The following is a 13,182-nucleotide window of genomic DNA, read 5'->3' as shown; positions in this document are numbered from 1 at the left end:
TCTTGTATCTCCTTGTATACTGTTCATTTTTGCAAATACCTTTGTTAAGGTAGTTTTTATTTCCTCATTCAGTGTATAACACACGTGTGTATGCTAGTTTCCTACTCAATCTGACTGCTTATTTTGCCTTTAATCAGTGGTGGAAGAAGTATTCAAAGTCTTTTTTGAGTAGAGTACAGTAGCAATACCACAATGGAAAATAGCCAATCAGTGATTAACATCCTGGCAATCTTTCTGCATAAGTTAAAGTGAACAAGTACTAAAATAAAATAGTTGGTATTAAAATAAAAATGAATGTAATATTTGTAGTGATTAGGCATTTAAGTGTGTGTTCTTAATGGTTCAGCTGAAGCCAGGTTTGACTGTCACAAAAACAAGGTAACACTGTATTATTTTCACTCACAGGGGCATCCTGTTTGCTCAGACTTGCTTCTGTATATCAGCCAGGTTATTACCCAAGACTGACTCTTGCTTCTCATGTCTTTGTGTGTCTGTGTGTGACCTAATTCAGCCTAAGATCAGTTATATCTAGGTGCAGAACTATTCCAGCATGTGCACATTCCTGCACAAACAATTTTGTCTATCTCCGCTCTGTTAGCTCTGCAGATCTGCCAGAACAGCCTCCATACATAACTGCACTGTACCCTTCCGTTATACAACCTTTGGACAGTCAGCATTTTCAGTTAAAGCCATCACTCAATGGAATGCTATTCCAGACAACATAAAGACCTGTAGTTTCATCAGAAGCGTCACATTTAAATTAAAACATTATTTAAAATCAACTCAATATGAACTCAATATGAACTCTGCAACCACTGACATCCTGCTTTTTTTACTTTTATTTCTTTTGTTTTTCAGCATGGTGCTGAACAGGTGTGTGTGTGTGTGTGTGTGTGTGTGTGTGTTTGTGTGTCACAATGTGCATTATATTGATGTAGGATTTGTGATCTGTCTTGTTGTTTTGTTAGATGTTGTCATGTTTTTACTGTTGGATTTAAATTGTGCCCTGCCTAGGGACTGCAGATCTAAATTAGCCTAAGGCTAACTCTGGTACAATGCATCAAATGGCAACATTTATGTTAAACATTGCACATGGTCCCTAACAAATAAAATGAATAAATAAATAAACCCAGGAGGCGTCCCTTCATCACCTTTTCTCCACTGGAAAGACACCTTAGAGGGCAGTTTATCATGTTTTCTCCATCAGAAAATGATTTCCATTGGTTAATCACCAAGTAAATAGATCAAATTGAACAAAAAAGTGCTGTAGACACTTTATTGCACTTTAGCCGATTTCTGTGTTTTAGACTTACAAGGAATCCTTTAAGATAATACAAAACAAAACTACTAATACTTAGATTTGATGTGCAATTTGCCTAGCCTGCCTTCTAGTAGCCTAAGTAATCATAACTGTTAGGAGTAGATGTTTTTTTCAAATCTTTCCAAATTTCAAGCGAAAAAAACAAAATAAAATAAGTGTATTCATATTACAGAGTCATATTTTGTGAAGAATTTCTTTCTCCATTTCTCCATTGAAACAACATCTGGGATTTAGTCAGAAACCATCCTGCCAGTTAACTCCACCTTGGTTTGTACTGTGGTGACTCCTGTCAGGACTGAATAGACAGGGTGGGTGGATCGCGCATGCGCAGTGCGCTCTATCCTCCTATCAGTGCCGCAGGAAAAGCGCAGAGAAGACGCCTCGGAGAGATAGAGGGAGAGAGGAAAACAGTTAGAAGAGAGAAAGCCGAACAACAACATGGATCCAAACCGCGTCTTTAGTTAATGTGTGAAAACGTCCCGCTGCTGTTGGCCTGTTAGCTCTCCTCCTCTGCCGCACAGCGGCTCCGTTATGTCGGACAACCTGAGGAGAATATAACGTCAGGGAATGGAGGAAATCTTCAGAAATCCTGCTGCTAAACTGCGCTGCGCTGTCGGGGTTTAAGGATATTACTGAAACATCAAACTGAGGATGGTGCTCGTGTGACCGAGGAGCGCCCCTGTCAGCTATCCAACTCGTCGTGCCCTCCAACAACCACGACACACTCAAAGTTTTTCTCTCCATTTTTTTTTTCCAGAAGAAGGGGGAATTTTACTGCATCGAATTCCTCTGGACGGGATGTCATCCGCAGTCAGGAGGAATTCCTCTGGCTGACTGATCCTCCAGTTGCAGTGTAGTGTAGCGGGCTCCCGAGAGAGAGAGAGAGAGAGAGATACAGATAGAAGATGGGAGATCATGCGGCAGATGACAGAGGGTTGAGACGGACCTTCATCGTCCCTGCCATCAAGAGCTTCGATCACTACGACTTTACCAGGGCCAAGATCTCATGCAGCCTGACGTGGCTGGTGGCCAAGGCTTTCGGATCGGGTAGGTGGCGCCTCGTAATTGCGTGTTTTAATCTCTGGATTAAGTTAGTGGGAAACATTGTTAAGATAATCATTTTAAATATGTGTAATAATGCGGACTGATGTCGTTTTGGACCAGCGGGACCATATGGTATGGTATTTCCTTGTAAACAACAGCCTAGGTAATCAGACACTCACTGGCAAACCCAATTAAACTACTTATTTACTTACATGTTCCTAGTCCTTGTTTTTCTAAATAGAAACTGACATGTTTCCTCTCTTTCTATTCTATGGAATAGCAGCAAAAATCCTTATAGTTATAAATGTCAAACTTATAGCCTAGGCCTAGTAGCCTATTTGAGGTTGATGGTTGAATTTCTGTGTTTTTGTTTTCCACACACACATATCAATTTCTACTTGCAGTTCATAGATCAAATCCGCTGCATGCCTGCTCATGTCACAGTGTCATTGATCTAACCTGTTGCTTTCCTTGATGCTAATTATTCCCCCACTGCAGTAGTGAGGCTAAACCGTTTATGTAACACTCTGACTACAGATCTGTACTGCCAGCCACAGATGCAGAAGGAGACTTGTGTTGTCACTTGAGTCAAAGATGTCAGAAAATTCAATCAAATGCATTTTGAAGCCAAGCAAGTTTGCAAACACAATACACACAAACATTCATTCACACCCATAAAAACAATCTAAAAACACAAAATATTATAATGTAAGGCCAACAGTGTCCGACACCACAAACACACATCATGTCAACAAATGCAAATGCATTTGTCATTCTATACACACAGTAAACGCCTCTTATACTGTGGCTGTTTATAAGTTACATTACATGTCATTTAGCTGACGCTTTTATCCAAAGCGACTTACAATTGCTATATATGTCAGAGGTCGCACGCTTCTGGAGCAACTAGGGGTTAAGTGTCCTGCTCAGGGACACATTGGTTGATGTATCACAGTGGGAAATCAGCTCTCCCACACCAAAGGCATGTGTCACATCCACTAAGCCATCACCACCACCCATAAGCATAATGGCTTCTGGAATAAAAAACAAACTTCTATTTGTTTTACTTGCAGCCAATGTGAATGTTGTTGTTGTTGATTCATGGTCATCACAATAGAGCCCAAGGTAACGTCTTAAAATTGCTTGTTTTGTCCAACCAACTGTCCAAAACCAAAAGATATTCAGTTTACTATCAGATTAGATGAGGAAAAGCAGAAAAGCCTCACAATGGAAAAGCTGGACTATCGATTATCAAACAAGTTGCCATTAAGTTTCTGTTGATCAAGTAATTCATTGATCAAATTGATTGAATGACTGCTAAAGTTAGCTGGACATAGTATAACTGCTTATAGACTATGAACTTATATTTAGCTTTTCTTCACAGTAATAATGGGGATGTTTTCATCTGGATTTGTGTGTCAGTAATTATTCTGCATATGTGACTACATATATCTCCTGTCCTCAGTGTGGTCTGGCAGTCTGTCAGACTAAAGACTGAGTAATTCCAGTCTGCTCTCAGCCCACAGATTTACTCCAGCCCTTAATGAATGCTTTAAACGACTGCGCCTCCATGTACAGTACTCTACTCAGACAGACAAACCTAGAAAGAGTGAGATCAAAAGACAGACCTCTGAATCACACTCATTGATTCAACAAGGAGCGCCAAATAGAGCTGCACGTGACTCACTTATTTTACTCTCAGAGCATGAAATGGTGGAGAGGGACAGCAGCATGTCTTAGTTCAACAAGGCCTGCGGTTAGTTAGCATACTGCTGCTGCCTTGTTTTTTCCCCCCATTCCTCTAGTGACACAGTTTCAGCTCCCAGCACCGCCAAGAACTGTGGCCCAATTCATAACCAGTCCTCAGAGCCTTCTTCGGCCTAGTTTGGACAGATGAGCGATGGTTTGAATCTGGTGGCACTCAGATGTTAACACCTTTCTCAGCAGCTGAAAGTTTGTTCTGAAATTTCAGAGAGATGGATTTGCTGTTTGTTGTGCTTTCCTGTGCATATGGCACTTATCAAAACAGTGATTTACAGTAAGACGAACGGGAGAGAGGGAGATGAAAGAGACTGAGAAGACAATTTATAAAAACAGGCACAATGAAGTGTACAACCCCCAAAGTAAAAGGTATGAAATGAAAAGAAAGACAAAGAAAACAAATGGCTTTTAAGATGCAGTTTGTAAAGATGTGGTCTGATAGGACTGAGGCAAAACACACGTGTGCATGTTGAGGTTTGTTAGTGGGTGTGTAATGAATGTCAGAGCACAGCTTTACTGTCTCCACACGTTTATCCTGATGTGTCTCCATGTTGGCATCAGATAAGCAAAGGACCAATAGAGATCGCCTCAGATTTTGACAACAGTGCATTAGTGCTATAGCCTAATGGATTCAAGTATTGTTAAAGATCCCTACCAGACATGTTTTAATACATATAAAACTACTCTGCTTTGCATAGGTATTTGTGTCAGATTTTCCACAAAAAGTTCAATTAACGTGTTAAACATTTTCTCATTTCATCTCCCTCTTATTGAAAAATCCAGAATCTATGAATATGCAAATATTCAGTTCAAAATTGTAACTGCGGGGCACAAGATGCCTCCTAGTTCACTGAAAAACCCATTCTGTGTGTGTGTGTGTGTGTGTGTGTGTGTGTGTGTGTGTGCATGCCTGCCTGTGTGTTTGCTCGAGGTTTCACATTGCATATTGAAACATTATTGGCTTCCAAACTACCATGTGTGAACTTTTTTCCCCGCTTCGGTCCCCCTACTGTTGGAAGCGGAATTGTCCATTACATTACATTATGCAAGTTTGCCAGATCGGGTAGCGGAGCTGTAGTTCGAATGAACTGGACAATGTGCGCACAGATAAACTTTCCCCCCTTCAGCAGATAAATCTGAAAACAGTTTTCACATACCGTATCTGCACAGTGACGCTCAAACATCCAAGTGAAGTAACTATGAGTGAAACACATGTTTGAGTGGAGGAGGGCTTTAAGAATCAATGCATAAGAAGCATTGATTTTTGTTCTCTTGGGACTAATGTAGCTGGTGGGTACAGGTCACTGTCTGGCATTTGTTTACCTCGGCGTTGGTTCTTCAGTGTAACTGCACTGCAGCAGTATGCAGTTATAATTTAAATATTTAATCAAATCAAAATGGTGAGTTTACACCAAAGGGTGATTATCAAGTGCAGCACAGACACCACAATGATTCTGGCTGGATTCGGCTGTATCACTCAGATCACAGCAGTGATGTAACCAGCGTCACCACAGGTCACCTACACATTTCATTTAGCTCATTCAGAAGATGTCAATGGATGGTTGTAAATGCAATTCTTCAACTCTGTCAGTATCTCTTAAAACAAAGGGAAAAAATGACCATGTAGAGCCAGGAGAGTATTCTGCTTTGCTTCTAAAGCTACAGTATGAAGGAACTGATCAGTGAAATCAGATGGTGTAGTGGCTGGAATGAAAACATGCATACTCCTCATACTCCTTCCCTGAAGTGAAGGGACTTTTAAGCTTTGACCAGCTATCAGTAGTGGTTTTCATGGCTTTGTGCTCTGTGTTTCATGTGTTATGCTGCTTTGAAATGAGAAGCTAGCTCATAGCATGTAGTGTAAGAAAATATATATATATATATATATATCCTAACAAATATTGGATGTACAGTAAATGGATACATTTGACACCAGCCATCATGTAGCAAAATACTATGAGAGATCATTTGTAACCTATGTTTGCATCTATCCTGTAGCTCAGACGGCAGAAAGGGTTGGTTCACTCTCACCACTCTCATAGTCGATTTTGGCCACAGCGGGCAACTGTTTTCAGCAAAAAAAAATGTTTTGAAAATTGACTGTACGCTACCTGCCCAGCACCAAATGGCAGCTACAGTTTGCAACTAGCTGGTGAACATAATGGAACTTTTAGCAGCTAAGAGTCAGATATGTATTGAGTGAAGATTGGACTTACATACGTCACGTATCCAGAAACACGACTCACATGAATGATAATGTTGCTCTGTAACTGCTGGATGTATACGTTGGCAACAGTTTGCAAAAAAGTTTGCCATATTCGCCTAAAAGGTGACATTATGTCAGTGTTGCGTTCACGACTTCTTTCAACTGCATCCAAATGGCCAAAAAGTTATTGCAGGTTTAAAGTTGTGTGTGTGTGTGTGTGTGTGTTTTTTTTAAATGATCTAGTACATTACGTGATAACAATCTGTATAAAGTGGGAGATCAGCACTATTTCAAATGAACAGTGAGCCAACACCACGTACTAACAACATATAAGCTGAAGCTTATGAACTAATAACTTAATCTCTGTAAAAACGTATTACCAGTTGGTAACCCAGATCACTAACTGAATTAGTTTTTTTTTAACAACGAGCAGTTAGCCAGCAGAGATAAACAGTGCTGACCGTGACGTTGTGTATGCTGAGCTGTGATCCCGGGGGTCTCCAGGGGAGCAGTCTTCTCCATGCCTGGACTTCCTGTGGCAGCTACTTCCTGTCTGTTTCCTCTTTGATGGCCAACACAAAGGAGAGGGTTTTTACTTGACAAGGCAGATTTTCATGAACTCTATAAAAACTTGCTCTCTGTGCTATTGTAGCCTGCTCTTCTTTTTTTTTTATTATGTTTTTAGAAAAAATGTAATTAACCTCGAAGCTTAAGGTCATCCGACTAAACACTTTCAAGTGCAAACTGCCATTATCTGAAAAGAAAGCTTGTATCTTTCTGAATAGTTTCTGAGGGATTTCTCTTCAAAGAGTGTACTGTAACTAACCATTTCTAACAAAAGAACCCAAATAACTTCACACAAATGTCGCTTAAGTTACCAAACGTGAGGCTTCTTTAAGTACAGATCCATTAATCAACTTTATAGACATTCTGACAAACATTGGATCGATTTAATAGCTGTGACAAGATGCAGAAGGACTGGTTAAACAGTAGATGTTGATGTGGTTTAACATCTGCTTGTTGCTTTGAATATCTATTTTCATCAGCCGCCGCTGGGACATAGGAGGGCTGCACTAACCACACAGCCACTGGAAAACTACCACGGTTTGATCACAAGCTTTATGGTGTTTGAGCTTTAAATATTTAATTTCATTATGTTGTTTTGTTGAGCTCTTTTGCCTCTACAATGTTGTTATTTCGGAGGATTAAAGAGCAGAAAGCTGTAGCTTTAAGATACATTCCTTTAGGGTCCTTTGTTTTCTTTCAGCGTGATTCAGAGGCAGGCAGAGAGGAAATGACCCCATGCACCAGGAATACACACTTATACTGGAACATGCAGTGTTATTAAAGTGTGTCGCCACACACACACACACACACACACACACATACTGTACGATACAAGTCTTGTCTGACTAAAGTGATGGGATAGAGGTGCATAGATAGAGTATATATGTAATTCAATGACAGATTGATGACTTGTATAGTATAACTTTAAGTCACAACGTGGTTAACAACAAAGTATGATGAAGAAATAGCAAGCCCTAAAGTGTAGCTCTGTATGTACGCGTGTGTGTGTGTGTGTGTGTGTGTGTGTGTTTGTGTCCAGCTATTTTCTTCAAATCAGATTTAGTGGATGAGGTAACAGGATTAGAAGGTACTCTATCCTTTGTAACATACAATTCCACCGACACACAAACTTCACACACACACACACACACACACACACTGTGGCTTTGTGCTCACAATATGTCATGTGTGGATCTTCAGTAAGATAAGTACCAACAATAGACACATGACATTGGTGCGCTTATAATAGTGAAAACTCTCTCTCTGCCCGAGAACTGCCTTTCACCACTAACTGACCTTATGCTCATAGTAACTCATTTCCCTCTATTTTTTCGTGAAAATATACTGTATTTTTAGCGACGAAGCTCAGGAGGTATTGTGGTGTATGAAGTCTTTTCTGTGTGTTATTCTATGTAGGCAACAAGCTTTGAGCAGGTTGTGGGCACGAAGGCGAGGCTCTGAGCTATAATGAACGGGAGCCATAGCAACAATAACAAAGGCAATAAAATATAGAAAGAATAGTAGCATAGCGGGTTTTTTTTATTGCCTGCATGCATTCAGTGTCTCTGTGGATGGTAGGTGTCCCAGCAGCGATGGAGCTGGAAGACAGGAGGTGCATATAGATCAATATCATCTCTAACCTGGGGCGCCCTGGTACCTCACCTGGTTAAGCGTGCGCCCCATGTATGAAGGCTCAGTCCTTACTGCAGCGGCCGGGGTTCGACTCCGACCCACGGCCCTTTGCTGCATGTCATCCCCCTCTCTCTCTCACACGTTTCCTGTCTACAGTTCTTCCTATGAATTAAAAGCCAAAAATCCCCCAAAAAATGATCTTAAAAAAGAAAAATCATCTCTAACCCATACATCCCCTCTCCCTTTCTGTGTCTTTCTCTCTGCTCAGATGCAGTACCAGAAGAGCTGGCCGAGCCTTTATACAAGGACCAGTACAACCAGGAGCACCTGAAGCCTCCGGTAGCCTGCCTGCTCCAGTCCGCAGAGCTCTACTGCCGGGCGGGAAGCCTGATCCTCCGCAGTGATGCTGTCAAACCTCTACTGGGACACAACGCTGTCATCCAGGCCCTGGCCCAGAAAGGCCTGTACGTCACTGACCAGGACCGACTGGTCACTGAGAGAGATCTGACCAGCACGCCCATACACATGGTGAGTGGAGATGTACAGTACCTGAGTACGTGATTGAAAACATCTAGATTTTTCTGATGGTTTTACATTTTTACAGTAGGGTCTAATTCATGTTTTTTTCTGCATACAATTGTTTGTACCGCACATACATTAACATGTTCACACTTAAAGTGCTCATATTATGCTTTTTGGCTTTTTCCCTTTCCTTTATTGTGTTATATATCTTTTTGTTAAAAAAAAAGTTAAAAAATAAAACTCCATAATTTCCAGGACTTAAAGACCTCTATTTACACATGCAAAAAGGAGTAGGAAGAAGTAAAACTTATGTACTCCTACCCCTCTGTACCCTTTCTATCATAATAAATGAGTTAGCTACAAAATAATAAGTCTATAGAGATAATAAATCTGTAATCAATGAAAATATATTTTCAGAAGTTCTATTCACATTCATATATTTACCCATACACAACAATAATTATACACATACTACAAATTGTTCAATATAAGCCTAGGTTATTAATTGCACTGCGTTTCTCTGTACCTCTAGAATATAATTTCTTTGAACATCTTTTGAATTTGAATATGTTTAGACATTGCTTTAATTCATTATGTAGTTTATTCCACAATTTAGTGCCACTGACAGATAAACAGAAACTTGTCCTTGTAGTTCGAAAACTGGGAGTCTTAAAATTTGACTTTCCCCTTAATTCGTAGCCCCCCTCTCTTTCAGAAAATCTTTTCTGTATATTGCCAGGCAATAAATTGTTTCTCGCCTTGAACATAATTGCTGCTGTTTGAAATTCGACAAGGTCAAGTAATTTTAATGCTTTAGGCTGTGAAAATAGTGAATTGGTATGTTCCAAATATCCAGCGTTATGAATTATTCTTATTGCTCTTTTTTGAAGTATAATTAACGATTTCAATGAATTTTGATATGTGTTTCCCCAAACCTCTACACAGTAATTTAAATATGGCAACACCATTGAACAATACAAAATGTGGAGTGATTTGTAGTCTAAAATGTGCTTTGCTTTAGCCAAGACTGAAATACTTCTAGACAGTTTTGTTTGGATATATTTTATGTGAGATTTCCACTCTTTAGCTAAAACAGAGAGCTCAACACACAGGGTGAAAAGAGGAGCTGCAGCAATGTGCAGTACAACAAACCTATTCTGGTACAACCTCTAAATACAATTATGAACCTGAAAATGAGCATAATATGAGCACTTTAAAAATGCATACATATTAGTAACCATGGTGACATGATGTGTACAATGGGATCACTGGATTTAGATCTCAGTTTGTTGATTTGCAAATTCATACATATGGTCACACACATGTAAGTGCATAAGCATATAAATCAAGGCTACAACAAAGGATTGATTTTCATTCATTGAAAAAATGTCAAAAACTAGCGAAGAATGTCAAACACGATTACCCAGAGGCCGAGACGACGTCTTCAAATTGCGTGATTTGACGAACTAAAAGTCCAAAACCCAAACGTATAAGGTTTATGTCAAAGCAGCAAATCCACACATTTGAGAAGCTGGAACCAGCAAATGCTTGATAAATGACTTCCATCGACTGATTTGTTATTCAGCTGATGGTTTCAGGACTATACTAACAGTGGATGTCACTGTGTGCTTTGCTGTGTCTTCCCCTCATGGGGAATCAGTATGTTATATGATAGTGTGTTTGTGTGTACGGCTCCATGTGTCTGACTGTTAAACCGTCCTCCCAAGATCTGTCCTGTTAAGAGAAAAACAACCGCTAATGACAGGTTTCCTATAGCAACCCATTACTCACTGTTCGGTCTCTGTGTCATTAGACAGCTCCGGGCAAACATGCCCTAGAGAAATTCTAGTAGTATGTTGTCAATAGCACTGGATGGAAGAACATAATATTGCTGCAATGTACCATTATTTTCCTTATTAATTCATCTTAATCTGAAAATTCATTATCTTTTTAGTTATAGATTAGTCATTTAGAGACAAATGCCAAAGTAATGTCTTTATATTGCTGTTTTGTCCAACCAACAGTCCAAAACTAAAAAATATTCAGTTTACAATGATATTAAACTAACCTGACTCCACCAGATGGATTGCTTCGCATTTGCTCGGCATATCCATCTGGGAACTTTCCGTTGGAGAACTTTTGGGAAGGGGCGAAAATACTGGTTAGCTGATTGGATAAACCATCTGTCTATCACCACCTATATTGGTGATAGACGGGCCAAATCAACCAGTCAGATCAACAATATATCAAACTCTTGGGAGAAGAGCAAAAACATCTTTTCCTCCGAGAAAAGCCTCCAGTGCCCTTTTTCGCTCTTCTTTCAATGAAGGAATACTTTCTAATTTGGATAAAACTTGCGCGATAGCTACGCTCATCTCATCCGTGGAAGCCGCCATGTCGTTAAGACTGAACAGTCGCTTCTCGTTGCGTCACACCTAAACCCGCCTCAAAACCAACGCTGATTGGTCTGTCATTTGGCAAACGGCTCCAAATTTTCTCTGTCTCAAGATGCCAGACTGATCTGCGAGTGGAAAACTGGAGCTCGCGAGATCAGGACGGTCTCACGAGGCTAATATTAAACAGAGATAAGCAGAAAGTCCTAACATCTGAGAGGCTGGAACAAGCTAATTTGGGGCATTTTCGCTTGAGAAATGACTTAGCAACTATTATAACTGTCGATAATTTCCTGTTTATTGACTAATCAATTAATTAGCTCATTGTTTCAGCTGTAGAACATAGTACTGCCACCTTTTACTGGACTGTGTAGGGAGGATTTGATTCTGAGCCCCAAAAAACATTTATTTATGGTGTTTTAGTCATGAAAGAAAGTCTGTGAGTCTGTGGCAGCAGATCCAGACACACTGCTACCACACGCATGGCTGGAGAGCGAGCACGTCTGCTGACGCCAAAAGGTGTCTGCATTGCAGTGCGCCCTCTCTCCGCTCCCTCCCTCTCCGGCTCACACTCTGTCTCCCTGCCTCTCTCTTACTGTTTCTTTCCTCGTCTCTCTCTTTGCCACCTTCCTCCTTCCTTTCTTCATTTATCTCTCTTCCTCTCATGGTTTTTTAGTTTTTTGAATCCTTTCCTACCCCTACCTCTGTCTCATCCAAACTCACATTGGACATTGTTATCTCCTGAACATTTAATTGAAGCTTAATCATATTTCACCAAGCCTGCCAGAGCCCACGCATGTTTCTCTCTCTCGGGTTGTAGCCAGTGTTTTATTTGCCCTCCGCTTGTGCTCTCCAGTTTTTCCCTACATGATTGAGGTGGGCGATTAGGTGCAGCGCCTAATGATCCCGTGTCCTTTCTCACCTATAAAAGTGCAAGTGTGTGTCTATACATCTCTCTTTGTCTCTGTGATTCTGTGTGCATGCAGGTGATTTAGCGTACACTTTCAGGGACAGTGTTAAGTAGACAAATGGAGCCCACAGCCCATCGACTCCCTATAGCTATTGACCTTCATTTGTGTAGCACACATTAATCTGTCCGTCGTTATTGTTGCTCTGTGCCCTTCTGGATTCATTAAATTGGCTCTGCAAAGTAGAGGAACTGCCTGTGTGTGTATTTGTGGACTCAGCGTGATCATTTCAGTCACGCCAAAGTCGAGACTTTTCATTTTGGGTTATGGTATATCTGCCGTGAAAATGATGACCTCATGGTTTTCCAAATACTGTGCAGCAGACAAATAACTCCTGTCAGGGAGGAGGAGGAGCGTGGCAGTCTGTAACATGGTGAATGGATATATAGAGAGTAAGGAGGGAACGGGGGGGAAGATGGAGAGTTTCGGGGCTGCCATTTGGCTGTGATTTAGGAGTTAGCAGGAAAGTAGAGCAAGAGAAGAGAGGAAAGGGTGGATGTGGAAGTTTTCAAGAGGACGGTTGGAAAGGGGGAGATGGCGAAGAGCTGTGGAAAGGAGGGAAGGAAAGACGGAGAGGAGAGGGAAGGGTAAGGTAATGCCTTTTTGGCGGGCAGGACGACATGTATGTGCCAGAGAACGAGTGGAAAAGGCCCACTGTTAATATGGCCATCTGGAAAGAGGGGAGAGGAGGGGACAAAAGGGAAACGACGGGGGAGGAGAAGAGTGGAGTACATGGAGGAGAGCAGGGAGGGTTGAGGAGAGGAGGAA

General features: G+C 40.9%; 1 protein-coding gene across 5 annotated transcripts in view; it reads left to right on the top strand.

The window, feature by feature from the left end:
* The first annotated feature begins 1,651 nt into the window (after positions 1 to 1,651).
* The window catches only part of camsap2b (calmodulin regulated spectrin-associated protein family, member 2b), a 42,683-nt gene continuing 31,152 nt past the window's right edge, over positions 1,652 to 13,182 (top strand). For 4 of the 5 annotated variants that reach the window (XM_031281081.2, XM_036004945.1, XM_036004946.1 and 1 more), the window contains exons 1-2: positions 2,227 to 2,368; positions 8,800 to 9,059. In XM_031281081.2, coding sequence (XP_031136941.2) covers positions 2,227 to 2,368; positions 8,800 to 9,059 — 402 coding nt within the window. Of the gene's footprint in view, positions 2,369 to 8,799; positions 9,060 to 13,182 lie in introns of all 5 variants that reach the window. The other variant, XM_036004944.1, reaches the window with a different exon arrangement.

The sequence above is a fragment of the Sander lucioperca genome, chromosome 9, assembly GCF_008315115.2.
Source record: "Sander lucioperca isolate FBNREF2018 chromosome 9, SLUC_FBN_1.2, whole genome shotgun sequence".
NCBI lineage: Eukaryota > Metazoa > Chordata > Actinopteri > Perciformes > Percidae > Sander > Sander lucioperca.
Note: the sequence above shows the minus strand (reverse complement) of the source record. Positions and strands in the feature narration are given on the sequence as shown.